The following is a 23,091-nucleotide window of genomic DNA, read 5'->3' on the forward strand; positions in this document are numbered from 1 at the left end:
TGGGCCCCTGTACCGCCTCCTCATGCTGCTGCCAGGTCCACAGTGTCTCATGCCATGTGCCACTTTCAGGTCTCCTCACACTTCTGGTGTGTTCCATTTTTTGTCATAGGGTGCTGGCAGATTACGGGCCTCCCATAGCTGCTGCCAGGCCCCTAATCTGCCATGGGCCCCTGTACCGCCTCCTCATGCTGCTGCCAGGTCCACAGTGTCTCATGCCATGTGCCACTTTCAGGTCTCCTCACACTGCTGGTGTGTTCCATTTTTTGTCATAGGGTGCTGGCAGATTACGGGCCTCCCATAGCTGCTGCCAGGCCCCTAATCTGCCATGGGCCCCTGTACCGCCTCCTCATGCTGCTGCCAGGTCCACAGTGTCTCATGCCATGTGCCACTTTCAGGTCTCCTCACACTGCTGGTGTGTTCCATTTTTTGTCATAGGGTGCTGGCAGATTACGGGCCTCCCATAGCTGCTGCCAGGCCCCTAATCTGCCATGGGCCCCTGTACCGCCTCCTCATGCTGCTGCCAGGTCCACAGTGTCTCATGCCATGTGCCACTTTCAGGTCTCCTCACACTGCTGGTGTGTTCCATTTTTTGTCATAGGGTGCTGGCAGATTACGGGCCTCCCATAGCTGCTGCCAGGCTCCTAATCTGCCATGGGCCCCTGTACCGCCTCCTCATGCTGCTGCCAGGTCCACAGTGTCTCATGCCATGTGCCACTTTCAGGTCTCCTCACACTGCTGGTGTGTTCCATTTTTTGTCATAGGGTGCTGGCAGATTACGGGCCTCCCATCGCTGCTGCCAGGCCCCTAATCTGCCATGGGCCCCTGTACCGCCTCCTCATGCTGCTGCCAGGTCCACAGTGTCTCATGGGTCCCTGTACGGCCTCCCATTGCTGCTGTCTCCATCGCCACACTCTGCCATGTGCCACTTTCAGGTCTCCTCACACTGCTGGTGTGTTCCATTTTTTGTCATAGGGTGCTGGCAGATTACGGGCCTCCCATAGCTGCTGCCAGGCCCCTAATCTGCCATGGGCCCCTGTACCGCCTCCTCATGCTGCTGCCAGGTCCAGAGTCTCTCATGGGTCCCTGTACGGCCTCCCATTGCTGCTGCCAGGATGCAGCAGGGTCGCAGCAGTGTCAGTGGAGGCAAACGGCCACGGAGTAGAGCACCAGCTCCACTGCAGCCTACCACCATGGCCAGTAGTGGTGCCGGTGTGCACGGAGGAAGTAGCAGTCAGCCAGTGAGGAGTAGCGGGGGCAAAGTTTCCTACTCGGCGGTGTGGCAATTTTTCGTCAAGCCGCCCGAGGAAGTAAACGTAGCCGTATGTCGACTATGTGGCCAGAAAGTCAAGCGTGGCCAGGGGGCCCATGTTGGGACTACAGCGTTGCGGCAGCATATGCAGCGTCGCCATTCGGTGGCCTGGGAAAACCGTGATAAAGATACGGCGGTTCTGCCTGCCCCAGCCCAGGGTTCCTTTTTGTCATAGGGTGCTGGCAGATTACGGGCCTCCCATTGCTGCTGCCAGGCCCGTAATCTGCCATGGGCCCCAGTACCGCCTCCTCATGCTGCTGCCAGGTCCACAGTCTCTCATGGGTCCCTGTACGGCCTCCCATTGCTGCTGTCTCCATCGCCACACTCTGTCATGTGCCACTTTCAGGTCTCCTCACACTGCTGGTGGGTTCCATTTTTTGTCATAGGGTGCTGGCAGATTACGGGCCTCCCATTGCTGCTGCCAGGCCTGTAATCTGCCATGGGCCCCCGTACCGACTCCTCATGCTGCTGCCAGGCCCGTAATCTGTCATGGGCCCCTGTTGTCGCTTGTTGGCATCTTCCGCTCGTTCAGATGCTCCTTCTCCTGCTACTCCTCTTCACGGATTCCGTCAGCAGTCTTTCTTGGAATCCGTTTCTAAAAGACAACAGTTTGCGAGCACGCACCCGACGGTGCAGAAGCTGAACGTCCTCCTGTCCAAGTTGCTGCTGCCAGGCTCGTAATCTGTCATGCGCCCCTGTACCGCCTCCTCATGCTGCTGCCAGGTCCAGAGTGTGTCATGGGCCCCCGTACCGACTCCTCATGCTGCTGCCAGGCCCGTAATCTGTCATGGGCCCCTGTACCGCCTCCTCATGCTGCTGCCAGGTCCAGAGTGTGTCATGGGTTCCTGTACGGCCTCCCATTGCTGCTGCCAGGCCCGTAATCTGCCATGGGCCCCCGTACCAACTCCTCATGCTGCTGCCAGGCCCGTAATCTGTCATGGGCCCCTGTACCGCCTCCTCATGCTGCTGCCAGGTCCACAGTGTGTCATGGGTCCCTGTACGGCCTCCCATTGCTGCTGTCTCCATCGCCACACTCTGCCATGTGCCACTTTCAGGTCTCCTCACACTGCTGGTGGGTTCCATTTTGTCATAGGGTGCTGTATGGCCTCCCATTGCTGCTGCCTCCACCGCCACACTGTGGCTCCACACTCTGGTTTTGGCCCCGTGACTGCCCAAATGAGTGAAGTGTGCGGTGATTCTAAGATCGACGGCACTCATCTGCATGTCATACTGACTGACAGTATTAGTTCTCTTCCCCAGCAGACTCCAAGGGCATTTAAATTAAAGGTACAGTGTTCTGCACTAATATAAAGGCTCTCTGAAGCCTAGAAACACCCTTTTATAAGTTAAATTCGCAGCGAATATATTCGACTCGAATCGAAATTTTTTCACGAATCAGTCGAATCGAATTTTTGAATAATTCGCTCATCTCTATTGGTAATATTTAAAAAATTAGGTCAAATGAACGTACAATATTGCAGTAATGTCACAATGATAATCGCATAGAAAACTGACCAGCTGGTGTAATGCAGTGGCTGTCGGATCCCCGTGATCTGATGGCTTGATGTCAACGGCTCGCAAGGGCTCCTCCTTAACACGTTTCGAACTCAGCGCTCATCCTCAAAAGGGGTATGCCTGTGTGCAGCCTGACGTCTGATTTCTGCTATTTCTAACCTCAAGAAATGTGAAAAAAACTCCAAGAAAAAACGATTGGGTGCCATTTTGCCGAAGTTCGGCGCAAGTGCACATGCGCGAACCCGTTGGTCATAAGCTATAATGCTGTATTGCCAAATACCAATGTTACACTGTGCATGTGCGGGCGCCATTTTCCTTTAGTTTTTAGTGATGGAAGCAATACAGACGGCTGTGTGGAAATATGCCATTACAGCTAACATGAAGACGGGCAATTTGAGCATTTATTCTTGTATGCAAGGCCAATGTATATTCTATATGCACTATAAACGTTATAAGCATGCCGTCGTTACTTGTCCATTGCGCATGCACATGCGCCATTGATACGGAGTTTAAGGGAAAATGCACATCCATCCGCGCTCGTACTGCGCATGCGCCATTTTCCCTTAGTCCAAAGTAAAGCAGCACTAACGGCTATACATCTGTATTAAAAGAAAAAGCTAACGGAAAAAATAGCTCAATCGGCTTCTAATGATTCCATATAATAGTGTTTGTTAGATGGGCACCCGGTTTCCTAAATCCGATAAAGGAAACCATATATGTCACAACAATATAATAAAAAGGGGTCACAATCGTCTTATGTTATAAAATGTAACAATTAAATATAAACTATAAAGAATGTGTAATATCAATATTTAATGCCGTCTGGGCTGCCAGATGACATATTAAAACAATATAAAACATATAATCTATATCTACAAGGTAAAAAACCCTTGTCTGAAACGCATCCTTTAAGTATGCACTTCCTTCATGAGGTTTATGCAAATATAAAAATGGACCACGACTGATAATATCCAATTTAGAAAAAAATATGGAATGTAAAAATATAGGATATAAATCCAGGGAATGAGCCAATATCTAAAAACACAAGTGTTATATTCCAAAATTACAAAATACTGAAAAGGTATGTACACTCACTTCACATCTCAATCCATTGAAGTTGGAATTCCTCATCATTTTAAAAGGTGTGTAAGGACTAAGCTCTAGCTATTATCGATATAGCAATTTAAATCGATATCCACATTATGACCAACCGGGGTTAAGGTCCTCATGTTAAAAATCCACTTGGTCTCAGCCTGTGAGACCAATCTGGTCTTATTTGACCCTCTCCAGTGGTTGGCAACAATCTCTATGCCCATGAATTTAAGTGTTGAGGGGTCACGGTTATGGTGATATCGAAAATGTTTGGATAAAGGATGTTCCCTAAAGCCTTTTCTGATGTTATATGCGTGTTCTCTAAATCGATCCCTCAGACGCCTAACTGTGTGACCTATGTACTGTCTTTTGCATGGAAATTCTAGGAGATAAACTGCATGTTTGCTGTTGCAAGATATAAATGAAGAAACCTCGTATGTTTGTCCTGTGCATGTTGATGAGAAGGTTTCAATCTTCTTAAGTTTTTGATTTTACTTTGCTGACAAATTACACATTTTTTACATGGGTAAAATCCCTTCATTTGTGAGAAGAAAGTAGAGTGTGTGGGGGGATCTATAATGTTGGGTGCTATTCTGTTCTGAAGAGTAGGAACTCTTCTGAAAACGATCTCGGGTTTATCCGGTTAAAATTTTTTTTTTTCTCTTATACTAATGTTTGGATATTTGATTTTACCCTTATTAACGGATCATGTGTCTTTTTTTTTTTTTTAATCTCATATTGTTTATTTGTAATGACTGTATTTATTGTAATCCGGTTTTATCCACATTTTTCCATGGCGTTAATATTTTTATTTCATATGTCATGCTTATACCATTTTTACATATCGTTATTTACCACTTGCATTATAATATTCCTCTAGATCCTTTAACATAACATTACCTCCAGTATGGTATATTATATTTTCACATATTATCCTTATGTAATCAGTAATTTAGATGTCATTCTGACCATACACATTGAAAACCATGGAAACATGGCACTCTCGCATGGCACTCATGGCACATGGCACTCTCATTATGTTCTGATCTTCTGCAAAATGGTGACTGCGTAACGCGCATGCACCATCTCCTATTTAAGTGAACGGCACGGTGTGATTGGTGACACACACACACCCCCCCCCCCCCCGAAGACGTGCGTGTGCACGATACGCGTCAGGAGGAGCCATATCACGCCGTGACGTCACGCTGCCGGAGCAACGTGGAGCTCCGGCGGCCATCTTTAATACCAGACGGTCAGTCCTTTACAGAGTGAATAACTGTTACTTATTTTAATCAACATTTGATGCATCATTTTAATTTTATTATAAACTTGCCTCATTAAATGTATTTAACATTACTACACTATGGACGTACCTTTGTTCTAACCCCCTGGGGGAGCCTTCAATTCTCAGATACACTGCCTTAGGATGAACCCCTGTATCCAGAGAGGGAATCTCCCACCCAGGGAGCAATACCGGTTTAACCCCTTAAGGGGAACTCTGGTGGACGTGGATCACTCATAAAGCCCTAAGGATCCTGTCTGATGACCAACCATCCCTTAGAGGGAAGACCGCCTAGTTCCTGACTCCACTTGATGATATTTGGAATATTGATTTAAAGGCCTTCCTTCCTTCCTTCCTGGCTTTGAAGGTCAGCTTTGAAAATAAAGCAATGAAAGTAAAGATTGCATGTAAGTCTTAAGAATTGTTGAGTTGATACTGTTGCAGGACGGTGTACTATAGTTTGATTTACCACTATTACATAAGACAACTATGAAACTCCCACTGAACGCCAGGTAGAAATTTTATTGAATGTGTATAATGGGTCATGTACACTGCAGCTGCTAAACTCACATTTAGGAGCAGTTGAGCATTTTTTCAGCAGCCCCTAAACCTGGGGTGGGCAAACTTTTTGACTTGAGGGCCGCAATGGGTTCATATATTGGACCCGGGGGCCGGACCAAGAGTAGATGAATGATGTGTATGTGTCATCCATAGTAAGTATAGTAATATTCCCCCATAGTAAGCATAGTAATTAATCCCCCATATAGTAATTCATCCCCCATATTAATTCATCCCCCATATTAAGTCCCCCCTGTGTCAATTCACTTACCTTTGCTCCGCGTGTTCCTCTCGCCGTGTTCCCGCGCCGTTCCGGTCTTCAGGACAGACTGTGAGAGGAGCCTAGCTCCCCTCCCCTCACGTTCGTCACGCTGCCCCACCTACACACATCCTGACAGCCATCCTGACATTATTGCTCCGCGGGCCGGATTAAAAGTCCCGCCGGGCCGTATACGGCCCACGGGCCGTAGTTTGCCCATTGCTGCCCTAAACTCTCATTGTTTTCCTATGTGTCCATGTACACATAGTCATTTACAGGCATTTTCTTGAAAGCACAAAAATCGCGTTCAGGAGTAGACTTTACCGGTATTCCAAACGCTTGTAAACGTTTTTGGCTGGTCCATATCCAGATGCTGTCCATAGCCTTTTTTCTTCATCACAAATGCATGCACAGCGTTTTCCATGTATTCAAATGGACCTAGTACACCAGTGCAGTCAGTTCCGGGTTTTGCGTGCAGCAAAAAATGGTAGAACGTGCTGCATTATTCTCATGATGGGATCCATAGTGAATACAGCCAGAAAAGGCAGGTAATCTCAAAACATGCTGCTCTCTCTGCTTCTGCTTTCTATTTCTCACAAAATGTCTGAAATAGTTAATTATTTACTATTTTTCAGTGCATTCTGGGCATTTGGGAGGGTCTCCTGAGGTTCTCTTTCAAAAATGCTTCTAAACGCAAACACGTATAAACGTGGTAGATAAATGCCGCTAAACTCACATTTTGAACCTACGTTTTCTAGGAGTCAGTTTCCAGCGGTCAGAAGAGTTTTTCAAATGCCCTGTGTACATGAGCCCTAAAGGTGTTTTTTAAAGTGACGCTAAACTCTGGTTAAAACTCTTTAATTATGTTTTCTTAACTCAGTTTCTTCTACTGCTCCCGGCCTCCTCCAAATCTCGAAATTTCTTTTTGAGATCTGACTTCCAGTGGGAGGGTGACTACGTTTATTCTCCATGGTCCCACTGTATGTAGTAACATAGCCACCATCTGTTGCTTGCACCCAAGATAGCCCCTTGTCCATTCACTGTGGAATTTGTAGTTTGCATAGAGCAGTGTACAGGACTGCAATTAGCGTGTAGTGCATATTCCAATCAAATGGACATGAGGAAAATGAGGTTTGAGAGCTCACAGAGGATGTTAAAAGGGGGCAGAAAAACACAGTAAAGATCTATTTCATATTAAGTAGTGGATGTGTGTGGGTTATTTTTGGAGAATACGGATACCATTTAGGGTCAATTTAACCAGTTTGTTCTGGCTTCAATGCATAGGGATCTAGGTTATTAAACTCCTTTTGTTGGCTTTCGATCGGGGCGGAGCCTGAATATTGCGGCGGAGAGCACTAGATAGGAGCTCTCTGATAAGACTCCCCCACCCAGCCTCCCCAAGAACCCTATCCGAGCGGGGATATGCGGGGATGAGAAGTACCTGGAGTGTGGGGACCTCGGTGGTGGTGTGGTGACCCAGAGACTGGGAGAGCGGGGAGCTGCTGGCGGAGACTGGTCTATCCGGAGACCCGAATCTCGGCAAGTGAGAGAGCCAGGTTGCCGAGGAGACAGGAGAGCGGCGTGACCATGGGATCAGCCGCAACTGAGTGCTGGGAAAGGAGGAAGCCAGCCGGCGTCCCGCCAGGAGTGGAGAGGGACGAGGCGGCTTTTTTGAGTACCCCCCTGGCTGGATATTCGGACCAGAGAGAGGTCGTGTGCCCTAGCATACCCAGGAACCACGGACACCCCTATGGGAGAAGATTTAGGGAAATGCAACCAAAGTCACCCTGTGGAATCCCCCAGGAAATTGTTCTGAAGATAGTAGCTGGATGTCAACTAGCTGGATGTCAGCAAGCTGGAACCATACTGAAGAGAAGGAAGGGAGAACTGGGTGAGTGGAAGCAGCTTGAAATAAACTAATGTTTTATTACTTTCCATGTCTTGTTCATGATATGGCATAAAAGAACAGAAGATAAGAGAGATGAGGGGATTCCCAGGGGCTTTGAAGAAGAGATCAATTAAGCAACCAAAGAAGGAAATCTAGAGGACAATTTATCAGGCAAAGAGGGGACCCTATCATAGAGTTGCAATACCTAATATCATATGAAACTATAGAGGTGCCCCACAGAAAATATGAAGAATAAAAGTACTAAAGGAAGTGGGCTTAAAGGGTCCCAAACGGGAACAATTAAAAAATATACGTCGCAGGGAAATGTGACCCCAGAAAGGCTACAAGGTATAAACGGAAAAGGGGAAGTTGATATTAGTCTGGAAAATAGCCCTAGATTATCACTGGGCTTGAATGTTAGTAATCAGCAAATAACTAGAATGGTGGAGATGAGAGAAATGGAAAGTGACCTACAAACACCAAACAAAAAAGAGATGGCAGAAATGTTTGGGGCCTTAGAAAAAATAATAAAGAATGAAATGGCAACTATCCGGAAAGATCTGGGGAAGGTGCTGATAATAGTGGAGGAAACGGAGGAGAAAGTTAAATATCAGGCCCAAAACATTTCTCAATTAGAGAAAAAAATAGAGTATGGAGAAAACCCAGGAAAAGTTGCTGTATAAATTGGAAATACAAGAAAATAGGGACAGGAAGCATAATCTAAGGTTGAGAGGAGTCCCAGAGACTGTAAAAGGGGAAATATTGCAAAAAGAAATATGTAAAATCTTAAATTTTACAATGGACAGATCTGAATCAGAAGTGATTAAAATGGATGGTGTTTGGAGAAGAGGAAAAAAATATCAAAATGGTGGGAAGGAAAAACCGAGAGATGTAATCGTCCAACTCCACAGATATGGGGATAGAGAGGAGATCTGGAGGAAGATTAAAGGGAAAACAGATATGGTGCAATGGGCATTCAGATTTTTGCAGACCTTACACCAGAGACCTTGTGGAGAAAAAGAACTCTGAAACCACTGATAAAGCAGATGAGAAAAAAGAATGTGTCTTACAGATGGGGAAATCCAATATGCCTGACTGGTTGGAAAAATGGTGTAACAGCTCACCTGAGATTTCCAGAGGATATGAGGGATTTTTGTGAAAGACTTGAGTTGCAAAGAATGGAGATTTTCGGATGGGAAGAAGAAAATAAAGAACGAGGAGAGACAAGACAAGAGGACTGGCAGGCAGTTAGGGGGAGAAGGTAGAGGGGGGAGAGGAAGGGAAGGGAAAGTGTTGTGTTTTTCTTTTTTTTTTTTTATCCCCCCCCCTTTCCATGTTTTAGATCACTGCCTAAACAGAGACCTTTTTGAGATCGTCCCCCGGGGGGATACCGTGGAATCTTAATGTTAAAGAGATGATATAACGGATGGGAAGTTCTGGGGAGGAGGGTGGGAGGAGGAGCTGCCCATGGGCGGAGTTCAACCCCAAATACTAATCAATAGTGGTGCTTAGAAGGGGGGGTTGAGGAGGGCAATAATACTCTACGGGATAAGAGAAACAAGAAAGAGGAAGGGAAAGAGGAAGAAAGAGTTAAGAGGAGTAGGGTAAGATGGAAGAAATCCAATTTACAACCTATAACGTAAAGGGGTTATGTTGCCCTGGGAAGAGATTCAGGTTATTTAAAGAACTACAATACAGAACATCTTCGGTGGTATTTTTGCAAGAAACACACTTAGAAATGGAGTCAAAGATTAGGTTGAAGACTAGGTATTTCCCGACATGGTATTATGCGGACTCCCCAATCAAAAGAGCAAAAGAGGTTGCTATAGGTTTTGCAAAGAATATAAGGTTTGAGGTGGAGAAGAGAATAACGGATCCAGAGGGAAGGTTTTTATTTTTGAGAGGTAAACTACAGGGAATTGACTATACAATAGCCAACATATATTGTCCAAATAAGAAGCCGGAGACATTTTTGAGAGGAGTATTGAAGAGACCGATGGACTTCAAAAGGGGGTGTATGATAATAGCTGGAGACTTTAATGTCTGTATGGACCCGCGGATGGATACTACTTCCTGTGTGAGGAGGGAGGAGAGTAGGTCCTTAAGACTATTAAAGAAACTGATACATGAGTGTCAATTAGTGGATATCTGGAGAATTAGGAACATGAAGGATAGAGACTATACTTTTTTTTTTTTTCACATGTACATGAGACTTATTCTAGATTGGATTACATATTGGTAGAACATCGATTTATAGAGTTTGTAGTAGAAGTAAAAATTGGAGGAAGTACTCTGTCGGACCATGCCCCTTTTGCGATGAAGACAACATGGGGTAGAGAGGAGAGAGAGGGTTATGTCTGGCGGATGAATGAGGCACTCCTCATGGATGAAGAGATCGATTGAAAAATCGAGAGGGAAATTAAATGGTTTTTTGAAGAGAATGAAACGGAGGATGTGTCGTTTGCAACAGTATGGGAGGCCCACAAGGCCTATATTAGGGGACTACTCATCGCAATAGGGGCACAAAAGAAAAAAGGAGAGAAAAGATTAATAGATTGTTAAATGAAATATATGATCTTGAACAGGCTCATAAAAGGGAAAGATCTAAGGAGATAATGCAGAAAATAATAAAGAAAGAAGAACTAGAGAATGTAATGGAGGAGGAAAAAAAGAGTTTTTAATAAAGTAATAAGTGAAAGGTATAGATGGGGAGTAGGGCCGAGAAAATAAATCCCAAGGGGAATTTGTACACTCAACTAAAGACACTGCTAGAGTATTTAAAGATTACTATAATGAGTTATACAATATCATACCTCAGGATATATTAAATAAAATGGAAACCGTAAATAGAGAAAAAAGGATATACTTAAAGGAGGCAGGCCTTCTGAAATTAAGTGAAATACAATTGAAATCTCTAGAAGCAGAAATTACTTTAGAGGAAATGAAAATAGCGTTAAAGGCACTGCGGTGGGGAAAAGCCCAGGTCCAAATGGGTATATGGTAAAATATAAAGAGCTACTAATACCCAAGCTGAAGACATATATGAACACTCTGGGAAATGGGATGGAGATAAGGGGAGAATCCTTACAGGCTAATATAGTTTTAATTTAGAAGGAAGATAAAGACCCCTCGCAATGTGCGAGTTAAAGACCAATAGCGCTGCTGAATGTAGATACTAAACTATACACAAAGGTTTTGGCAAATAGACTTAAAGATCTGATGCCGGAGTGGATACAGGGAGATCAGGTGGGGTTTGTCCCAGGGAGAGAGGGTAGAGGTAACGGTTTGAGATCGCTGTTGCTCATACAGGAAGGTAAAAAAAGGAAAACCCCAATGATACTAATGTCGATTGACGCTGAGAAAGCATTTGATAGAGTGAGTTGGGGTTTCATGATGGACACCTTGGAAGTGTTGGGAATGGGAGATAGAATGAGAAAGTGGATTGGAGAGCTATACAGAGGGCCTCCTGCTGCTATAATGGTAAATGGAGGAAGATCGGAGCTTTTCAAGATGTCAAATGGTACAAGACAGGGATGCCCATTATCCCCACTACTATATGTTTTATCATTGGAGCCTTTATTGTCCACAATTAGGAAGAACATAGCTATAAAAGGAATAAGGATAGGAGATAGAGAACATAAAGTAGCGGCTTATGCGGATGATTTGATGTTCTATGTTGGAAATCCTAGAATATCACTTCCAAATTTAATGAAAATATTGAAAGAATATGGGGAGCTAGCAAATTTAAAGATTAACCTGACAAAAACCGAAATCTTAAATATAAACCTTAAAAATAGTGAAAAAGAAAAAATACAAGATGAATTCCCTTTCGTTTGGAGAGATAAAGAATTAAAATACCTGGGGATAAAACTAGCAGCCTCAATTAAGAACCTCTATAAAGTTAACTATATTTCATTACTAAACGAGATTGAGGAGCTGAAGAGAGTGGGAGCGGGAAACCAATCGTGGATAGGTCGCATAAACCTGATAAAGATAGTAATTGTGCCCAAAGTATTATATAAATTTCAAATGATTCCAATCAAAGTTCCAGAGGCATATTTCAAAGAACTTAAAAAAATTATAAAATATATATGGAGAAATAAAAAGCCTAGAATACGCTATGAAACGCTGACTAGAAGTAAAGAAAGAGGGGGACTGGGTGTACCAGACTTTAAGAGATACTATAAAGCGGTGATAATTGCGAGAATTTTTGATTGGACTCATAATCCTGAGAAAAGTTGGGTCAGAATTGAAAATACACTGAGTGGAACAACTCTGAGTAAGATTGTATGGGTACCTGCACAATATAGGGGATTAGAGGATAGCACAAGCACGTATACTTTTAATGTTTTAAGAGTGTGGGAAATGTTACACAGACAAAAGGGATGGGTCTTTAATTCACAATTAATCCCACTAAGGAACACAAAATATTTTATCCCTGGACAGGAAAGTATCGCAGGGAAATGGATTCTAAAACAAGAGGCGCAAGTGAGAGATATAATGGTAGGGGAAGAATTAGGATCATATAGAGAGATGGAGGGAAAAAAGGGAGAAGTTTTCAATAAGATGGATAGACTACGATACTACCAACTGAAACATTTTTTTGAGAGTCTAACAAAAACCTATAAGAACTAGAAAAGAGTGGAATCCATTTGAGAGAATATTGGAGACACGGGGAAATGGGAGACACGGAATTGCAAAAATACACAAGATATTAATGGAATTAGACACCGACACAAAACTAATATACATAGAGAAATGGGAAAGAGACATGGGAAGAGAAATAGACGAGGAGGAGCAAAGGAAAATGCTTAGATTAATTCACAAAAACATTAGTATGAGGGAAGTAGAAATAAATTATAAGTGTTTGACGAGATGGCACATCACACCCAATGTAGAGCACAAATTGAATGGGGAAATTTCACGGTTATGCTGGAGAGGTGGGCACGTGGTATCATGTATGGTGGGAGTGTTCAAGAATACAGGTGTTTTGGCGGAAAATAGTTTATTTAATAAGGAAAATCACTAAAATTAATATAGGATTAGACCCAGAGTTATGTCTTCTCCATATCACAGAATTCCCAGTGAAATCATATAAGCTCTTGGGGATATGGCATTACTTGAGTGCAGCAAAGAGCTTGATACCTAGGTTTTGGAAAAAAAAAAAAAGAGGTGCCAACAGAGGAGGATTGGATGGGCAGAATGAATCAGATCAGTGAGACAGAAAAACTGTATTACATGCATATAGATAAGATGGAGATGTATAACATAAAATGGAAAAAAATGGGAAGAGTATAGAGAAAAAAGTGAAATATATGAGGATATAATACCCCTAGAAATGGAATTAGAAATAACAGAAATGTATGGTATAAAGAAGAAGAGAGAAAACGTAGAGAGGGAGAGGTAGGGGGGGTGGGAGGGGAGGGGGAGACTGAGGGGGAGGGGAAAGAGGGAGGGTGGAGGGGAATGAGTTAAATAAGTTATGCAAATAGGAAGATATTGTTTGAATATCATTTTAATAGAAATGTCAATGTGATTTGTATTTGAACTGATAAATTAATAAATAATTATAAAAAAAAAAAAATTAAACTCCTTTTGTTAAACACTCTCCACAGTGTACTGCAGATGGGCGGCAGCTACAGGACCAATGTGGCTGATGTTTTTCTATCACGGGGGTGCACAAATCCTGATTCTTAACCGCTCTGCTTCTCTTCCTGGTGAGCTATGATTGGCCCTCAGCTCTCACATGACGCATGGGGGCCAATCGCAGCACCCCTGTACCATGTGGCCAGCTGGAGCCAATCACTGTATTTTGAGCTGTCATGAACTGAACCCATTCAAGACAGTTCAAAGCAAACATAACAAACATAATCTTTATTGCTCCTGCAATGCAAAGTGAAAAAAAAAACCTGATCACCCCCCAGTAGGTTTATATTTAAGATTTCGGTTTTTGTCGGGTTAATCTTTAAATTTGCTAGTTCCCGATATTCTTTCAATATTTTCATTAAATTTGGAAGTGACGTTCTAGGATTTCCAACATAGAACATCAAATCATCCGCATAAGCCGCTACTTTATGTTCTCTATCTCCTAGTGTGAGCAGGATGAGCCTGTTCGCTGCCAACACTAACGTTTAGCCCCTCTACTGTTTTTCATGGAAGATTTGTATGAATTGATTGTGGGCCAAAGAAATTTATACTCACAACAATACATCGCTGCCAACCCAAATTCAGCTCTTGCCAAACAATTTGCATGGAAATCTATCACAGTTTCTGGATTTAAAAATTTTTGGGACTAACCCTCAACATGGGCATTACAAAAAAGAATGAATTGCTGTCATATTGGTCCACAGACCCGATTTTGTTCTCTGCTGTTACATATATGCTCAACAAGGACCAGCGATGTACTGGTATATCGCTGGACTTTGAGTGGTTATACCGAGATGCCTGTAGCTGGTATTGTTTTTTTTTTCAGCTGGCGGTCGGCTTTTATGTAAAAACAATCCTAGGAGCTAATTAGCCACTGGATCACTTTTACAAGCAGTGGGAAGGTATGTTTCCCCCCCCCCTTCCTGCCACCTTCCACAGTTTTCTTCTTTTTTTTTTAAACCCTGTGACAAAAATATCTATAAAATACTCATGCCTCTTATCAAATTTCTTGAGGTGTCTACTTTCCAAAAAAGGGATAATTTGGAGGGTGCTTGTACTATCCTTGCATTTTAGGGCCTCCAAAACTGTAATGAGTAGTGAGGAAGTGACATAAGGAAATATGCCCTTTGAAAGCTTGGAGGTGCTCATTGGATTTTCGGGGCCTGTATGTAGTTATGCTACCAGACAGTCTCTCGCATGTGGTATCTCCATATTCGAGAAAGTGTTTTGGGGTGTTTATTCCACATATACCAATGGCATGTGGGTTTTTTTGGCCATTTTTACAAAAATTTGTGGCAAAAAATAAAATCTTCCATGGACTCAACAAGCCTTTCAGCAAATTTTATGGGGTGTCTATTTTCCAAATAGGGGTCATTGGGGGTGTTTCTAACTGCCTATCACATTTCTTGAGGTGCTAAAATGCCAGGGCAGTACAAAGTAAAAGCTGCGTCAATTCCTTTATATACCATAGTTTTGTTTTGTTTTTTTATAAATATTTATTAATTTTCCAATTCATATACAAAACATTTCACCATTTCTATTAAAATAATTATCACAAACGTTTTCTCTTCTTACATAAATTATCCCTGTATATGACTTTCTTTTCTTACCCCCCCTCCCCTATTCCCCCCCCCCCTCCCCCCCCCCCATCTCCTCCAACCCCTCCCATGCTCAACATTCTCTTTACTCTCAACTCCATATTATTCTATTGTTTCTAAATCCCAGTTCTAAGCCAACTTCCAGGAATATTATCTCTTCATATATTTCACCTTTTCTCCGTATTCTTCCCAGCCTTTCCATTTTTTTTTATATAACTCCAGCTTGTCCTCGTGCGTATAATACAATCTTTCTGTCCCAGAGATCTGGTTTACTCTAGCCATCCAATCCTCCTCATTTGGCACCTCTCTTTTCTTCCAGAACCTGGGTATCAGACTCTTTGCTGCGGTCAAGTAATGCCATATCCCCGAACTCTTATATGTTTTCACTGAGAGTTCTGAGATATGGAGGAGACATAATTCTGGATCTAATCCTATATTAATTTTAGTGATTTTCCCTATCAAATGAACTATCCTCCGCCAGAACACCTGTATTTCTGAACACTCCCACCAGACATGATACCATGTGCCCTCCTCTCCACAACCTCTCCAACACATCCGTGATATTTCTATGTTCATCTTGTGCTCCACGTTGGGGGTAATATGCCATCTATTCAAACACTTAAAATTTATTTCTACTTCCCTCATACTAATATTTTCGTGAATTAATGTGAACATTTTCCTCTGCTCCTCCTCTATTTTTCTCCCCATGTCTCTTTCCCATTTCTCTATGTGCGTTAATTTTGTGTCTGTGTCAAATTCCATTAATATCTTGTGTATTTTTGCCAATCCGTGTCTACCATTTCCTCGTGACTCAAATATTCTCTCAAATGGATTCCAATCTTTTCTAGTTCTTATAGGCTTTGGAAGGCTTTCAAAAAAGTACTTCAGTTGGTAATATCTTAGTCTATCCATCTTATTAAAGACTTCACCCTTTTTTTCCTCCATGTCCCTATATGACCCTATTTCCTCTCCTACCATTATATCTCTCAATTGCGCCTCCTGTTTTATAATCCATTTCCCTGCTATACTCTCCTTACCCGGAGTGAAAAATTTTGTGTTTCTAAGTGGTATTAATTGTGAGTTAAAAACCCACCCCTTTTGTCTGTGTAGTAAATCCCATTCTTTTAAAACATTAAGAGTGTACATGCTGGTGCTCTCCTCTAATTCCCTATATTGTGAAGGTACCCAAATACTTTTACTTAAACTTATTCCACTCAGTGCTGTCTCTATTTTAACCCAGCTTTTCTCTGGATTATGAATCCAGTCAAAGATTCTCGCAATTATCCCCGCTTTGTAATATCTCCTAAAGTCTGGTAGCCCCAATCCTCCTCTTTCTTTACTTCTAGTCAACGTTTAATAACCTATTCTAGGTTTTTTATCCCTCCATATACATTTTATTATCATTTTCCTAAGTTCTTTAAAGTATGCCTCTGGGAGTTTGATTGGGATCATTTGAAATCTGTATAATACTTTGGGGACAATTACCATCTTTATCAAGTTTATACGACCTATCCATGATGGATTTCCATTTCCTACTCTCCTCAGCTCCTCAATCTCATTTAATAATGTTTTATATAATTTGCTTTATATAGGTTCTTCATTGAGGCTGATAGTTTTATTCCTAGATATTTTAGTTCTTTATCTCTCCAAAGGAAGGGGAATTCCTCTTGTAATTTTTCCTTTTCGCTATTTTTGAGGTTTATGTTTAAGATTTCAGTCTTTGTCGGGTTAATTTTCAGATTCGACAGATCTCCGTACTCCCTCAATGCTTTCATTAAATTTGGAAGTGCTGTTCTAGGGTTTCCAACATAAAACATCAAATCATCCGCATATGCCACTACCTTATGTTCTCTATACCATAGTTTTTAGACGTTGTAATTTTCATGCAAACAAATGGATATACACGTATTGGGTTTTTTTTTTTTTTTTTTTACCAAAGACATGTAGCAGAATACATTTTGGCCTAAATTTATGACCAACTTTGAGTTTACTGGATCACTTTAATAACCGAAAGTAGAAAATATCGTGATTTTCTTCAATTTTTTTTTTTCCATTTTATATCACAAAAAATAACCCAGTGGTGATCAAATGCCAACAAAATAAAACTCTATTTGTGTGGGAAAAAAAGACACAAACTTTGTTTGGGTACAGCATTGCATGAACGCGCAATTACCAGTTGAACTAGCGCAGTACCAAATAGCAAACAAAATGTCCTAGTCATTAACCACTTGCCTACCGGGCACTTTCACCTTCTTCCTGCCCAAGCCAATTTTCAGCTTTCAGCGCTGTTGCACTTTGACAATTGTGCGGTCAAATTTTGAAAAAAAATTTTTTTCTCCGTTTCTGTTTATACAATTTTGTAAATGAGTAATTTTTTGCCTTCACTGATGTGCGCTAATGAGGCTGCAGTGATGGGCACTGATGAGAAGGCACTGGTAGGTGGCACTGATGGGCATTGACAGGTGGCACTGGTGGGCTTTGACCGACATCACTGATGGCCACAGAAAGGCAGTACTCCTATATGGCACTGTTGGGTGGCACTGATAGTTGGCACTGAAAGGCAGCTCAGATGGGCACTGATATGTGGCATTGATGGGCACTGGTAGGCATTGATGGGCACTGACAGGTGGCATTGATAGGCACTGACAGCTGGCACTGTTGGGGCTACACTGATCATCAGTGTCCTGATCATCAGTGTAGATGTTCCCTCTGAGGAATGCCGATTACCGGCTCCTCTCCTGTCAGCGTGACAGCTCTTGAGAGGAATGCAGATAACCGGCATTTCCTTATTTACATGCGATCAGCTGTGATTGGACACAGCTGATCACATGACAGAGCTCAAGCCATTGGCTCTTTCCACTGATCGGTGATCCGCTGTGTCCCACTGATCGCCGGGGGGCACGCTGGCACGGTTAGAGCGGGAGGACGTCATATGACGTCCTCACAGAACGAGAGAACTCCTGCGCTCCCGTCATTTCCTTATATGGCGGGCGGGAGGCGGTTAAGGGGGGAAAATCTTTTGGAGGGCAAGTGGTTAATGTAAAGGTTTCTCTCCCCTTAACATCCATTTCATAAGACTGATGGCAGTCGGTTTTGTAAATTCCCCATTGTAGTTCTCTTTGCAGCAATTGGGGGATGTAATTAATAATTCTCTGCTCACTGGGCTGTCCTGGGAGTCCAGGAGACTCTTGAGACTGATTGGGAGCTCAGGAGACTTCTGGTGTGTCTTGCTAACATACAATTCCTTTTATCTCCCCCAGTGGCGCTTGGTCACAACTACAATTCCCATTGCGGTTTCTAGTTTTTCATACCGGGAGTGGGTGTGACATCTCCACATCAATGCTACCACCTCCAGGTGCCAAACCAAAGCTGCATTTTTCAATGAGAGTGATTTTTTTTTTTTAAGGTAAATTTCTACTAACTGGGGCAGTTTTAATGAAACTTATTAGGAGCTTTACAATGTACATCTCCTTTTGGCTCTTATAGAGAATGTTTTCATGTATTCCATAGTTCAGCTTTAAAATTGAGTGACATAAGTTTTCAAGAACCTAAAGGGTAACTCCACTTTTTGTTAAAAAAAGATCAAATAAAAAAATGGTATATAAAATTGCTACACAAGCCATATTGCAAGTTGTCATTAAAAATTACCTTTCTTTTTTCAGTTTGCAGCAGTCATTTTCTGTAAACATTAATGCAATATGGCAACTTGGAGGTGTTCTGTACGCTGGGTACAGAATGCCTCAGAACTGTAATCTCCTGCTTTAAGAGCTTTGCTGTATGGTACAAGTCTCAAGTTTTAGGCATCCTCTGCAACAGAAATGTCATTTTTTGTGAGATACACCCTAAAGGATAATCACTTCTAAAGGGATGCAGACACTGCAATCTTTCTCATCAGAACACCGTGCACCAGCTAATTAAAATCCCATTCAGAATCACTGTGGTCAAGACAGTATTAATAAAAAATGTTGTTTCCTCAGAACAGAGACAGGTAGGAATCTGCAACAAAGTTTGTTAAAACCCTTGCAATATACAGTACATTGACCACCCAGAGGGGGGTTGCTTTTTCTCAACAAAAGTGGAGTTACTGTTTAAAGCAGAGCTTCACCCAATAGTCGCACTAGGCACCATTAAAGAAAAAAAATAAATATATATTACACAATTTATTTTTGTTCGCTATGCCCCCTTAGCTGCCATTCTCACCTAGGCAAGAATGTCACCTGTTCTCTGAAGCATCCTGGGATATGCACATCGCATATCCCACGATGCTTTAGGTTCTATATATCATCTGGAAGATGGCATGTCATCAGGGGGCTGGGCTGTCTGGACCAGAAAGAAGCATCTGGCTGCTGCCGACAATGGTGGCATTGGACCCAGTGTGTGACATTGGCATGGAGGCGAGTGTGTGGATTGTGCACAACAGAAGGAAATATGGTAAGCGGGGAAAAAGAAATATGGGATAAACTTCCTATTTAAACTTCAGTTCACTGTACATTTTTTTCCCCCAAATTATATCAGTGGCTTACCTGGTGCACCTCATAAAAATGCAAAATTGCATTTCATACATACAAAATAAGCATTTACTGTTTACCTAGAAACACTATATTGAAATTAGTGTTCCATAACAGTTGCATTCTTTAAGTATTCAAATTCACAATATATTGAAGCTGATGATTTGCTTCTCTTTAGGAACCGTGTTGGAATGTTCCAACTCTTTCTCAAAGTAATTCGTAATGAAAACCTATTTGGATTATGGAAAGGAGTCTCTCCGGTAAATAACAGCTAATATGCTACTGTACTATACACACACACACACACAAGAAAATCAGTGTTATAATATATTTCTAGATTGTGCACCAAAACACACTTGAATTTTAGTAGTTCCATGCTTATCACATGTATGCATTAAAGTTTATGTCCAGACAAAGGCTTTTTATTCGTTTTGAATAGAGTGGGGAAGGTCTACAACCCCTGTTGGTTTTTTCTGTACTCTGGGGCTCCATTAAAGCGAATTTCCCTTACTTTCTGTAAATCACGGTCCTTTCACACGGGCGGTCCTTTTTTATTTTTAATCGGTTCAGTCACGTTTTTCATAGAAAAAAAGGATACGTTTTTAAATCTACTACCAATGCAGAAACGGCCATTTGTCCATTTACATTTGTTTTTTTATGTCCTCCCTTTTTTTTTTTTTTTTTTTTTTTTTTTTTTTAAATGGAACAAAAATAGGGTTTTGATCCATTTAAAAAAAAAACAGGTGTTGGTGAATGCAGATGTAATTGGATAATGATCATTCATTTACACCAGTTTTTCATAGAGATGCATTGATGTCCACTTTTCATCCAGCAGTGTGAAATCGGCTTAAGGGAAATTCTCTGAGTGCTGGGTAAATAAAAACCTGACAGGGATTCTAATCCCCCTAGTCCAGGGGTAGGCAACCTGCGTCTCTCCAGATGTTGCAGGACTAAAGGTTCCATTATGCCTCTGCAAGTCATAGCTGTAACTGTCAGTTTTGTGATGTTGAAATGCCTCATGGGAAATGTAGTTCCACAACAGCTAGAGAGCCGCAGGCTGCCTAACCCTGCCCTAGTCTATCCAAAACCTAAAAAAAAAGTAGAACACTTTAAAGAATGTGCCCCTTTTTGTGTTTTGATGAGTTATAGATGTACTGACCCAAAGCAAAATGTACAGTAATTGACAACTGTCAAAAAAATGAAATTTTCCCATAACATGTAATGCTAGAAATCACTACAGCTACATGATAATGACATTGTATTTCACCTGTGTATACCCTACATGTTTGGTTATGTATTTGTGTTGCAATTTTTAGACCAAGTGTTTTTCCTTTCGTGGAGATGGAATTAGGTTTCAGGGACCAAAAAACCCTTGAGGTCAGTCTGCTAGACGCCCTAGAATTACCTTAAAACTCTAATCCATTCTATACTATTTTATGTGTAGAGACTTATTTTGCTAAAAGGAAGAGCAAGACCCCTATGCGGTTTACCCAATTAAAGAGGCTAATTAATGTCAGTCTACCCAAATTCAAAATTTTAAGAAATAATTTAATTCCAAGTTTGCGATGCTCCTGTCATTTGTAATTAAACTCACATGTATCAATTAACAGTTCTTAATGTTCCTGTGTCCACCTTGCGAAACATTGTCAAGAAGTTTAGAGCTCATGGCACTGTAGATAATCTCCATGGATGAAAGAAAAACTTGATTAAAGATTGCAACGAAGGATTGTTGGAATGATGAATAAAGAACCTCCATCAACTTCCAGACAAATTCAAGCTGACCTTCAGAGACAGGGTACAACTGTGTCAGCTCACACTATATGTTGCAATCTGAATGAAAGGGGCCACTATGGTAGGAGACCCAGGAGGACCCCAATGCTGACACAGAAACATAAAGCCAGATTGGAGTTTGCCAAATTTTACCTGAGGAAGCCAAAATATTTTCGGGAGGATGTGCTGTGGACAAGCAAAACAAAATTACAGCTTTTTGGTAAAGCCCGTAATTCTACTGTTTTCAGAAAAACAAAAGAGACCTTTAAATAAAAGAATACAGTCAAACATGGTGGAGGTTCATTGATGTTTTGGGGTTGCTTTGCTTCGTTAGACACTGGATGTCTTGACCGTGTGCATGGCATTATGAAATCTAAGACTACCAAAAAATTATGGGGTGCAATGTATGGCCCAGTGTCAGAAAGTTGGGTAACCGTCAGAGGTCATGGGTCTTACAGCAGGACAATGACCAAAGCACTCATCAAAAAGTACCCAGAAATGGACAGCATCTCCATCCCATAGAGCACCTGTGTAGAAATCTCAAAACAGCAGTTGGGAAAAGGAACCCTTCCAATCTGAGAGACCTGGAGCAGCTGGCGAAAGAAGAGTAGTCAAGAATCCCAGTAGAGATTTGTAAGAATCTGATGGTCAGAGAGAGCCATTGATTTCAGTTATTTTTTCCAAGGGGTATGCTACCAAATATTCTATTGAGGGTGCCAATGATTCTATCCAGTCCATTTTTGGGGTTTTGCGTGGATGTGTCAGATTTGGACTTTTGTTTCTCCACTTTTTTATGTCATACCAATACAAACAAAAGAAATAAACATGAGAATGCCTAAACATTAGTAATTGCAACAATTTTCTAGGAGAAGTTGTGCATTATCTGACAGAAGTGCAGGGGTGCCAATATTTTTGGCCATGACTGTAAGCTTGCCCTCCCTTGACTTATTTTCTTTGAGTACACCTCCTTTTGCACACTCCAAAAAAAAGAGATATGAATCAATTGAACGCATCATGAACGAATGTGCTCAAATTGATATTGCATCAGCTTCATGTGAATCTAGAAAAGTGTATGGAACATTGCATCACAAATGGTGGAAATAATCTTCCAATGAATTAAAAAGTTGAAAAACATTTAGAAATGTATTGAAAATATGCATTTTTTATTTATTTTTATTTATTTTTATTTTTTTTTAGGGACACCCAATACAATATTTGGGTCTGCCCTAAAAAATTCTATAAGATTTGGCACCCCTGGATCGATGCACTTGGAAACCAGTCTTGGCAAACTAATATTGGGAATGTGATCTTCCTTTTGAGTTTTACATTCAAGGTAGAACTTTGGTCAAAAATAAATTAATATTCAATTCAAAATAGATTTGAAACTGAGCTTTTGCTGCAATATTTTCAATCTGGTGCTGTTCTACACATTATTTTTCTACAGCTAGATGTCCTCCTGTGTGTTCTAGGTTAATGACAGCTATTATCTTTCAGCCCACTTCCTCTGAGCCTAGGCTGGCATAGACCCACTCCTAGTCTGTGAATGGACAGCAAAGAAGAAACCGCATATTGCTGAGCTCACCTTTCTGGTCTTGTCACCATGCTCCTTGTCAGCACATGATCTGATCTGAACTGCTTCCTCTGTTCCCACTCTTAGCTCTACAAC

At 41.8% G+C, this 23,091-nt stretch overlaps 1 protein-coding gene across 1 annotated transcript in view; it reads left to right on the forward strand.

The window, feature by feature from the left end:
• SLC25A38 (solute carrier family 25 member 38) overlaps positions 1-23,091 on the forward strand; it is a 74,942-nt gene that overhangs the window by 10,082 nt on the left and 41,769 nt on the right. The window contains exon 2 of the mRNA XM_089692608.1: positions 19,834-19,915. Within this exon, the coding sequence (XP_089548734.1) occupies positions 19,834-19,915 (82 nt within the window). The remainder of the gene's footprint in view (positions 1-19,833; positions 19,916-23,091) is intronic.

This window comes from Staurois parvus, unplaced genomic scaffold (assembly GCF_062004578.1).
Source record: "Staurois parvus isolate SC_StPar_1 unplaced genomic scaffold, SC_StPar_1.0 ptg000597l, whole genome shotgun sequence".
In the NCBI taxonomy this organism is placed as follows: domain Eukaryota; kingdom Metazoa; phylum Chordata; class Amphibia; order Anura; family Ranidae; genus Staurois; species Staurois parvus.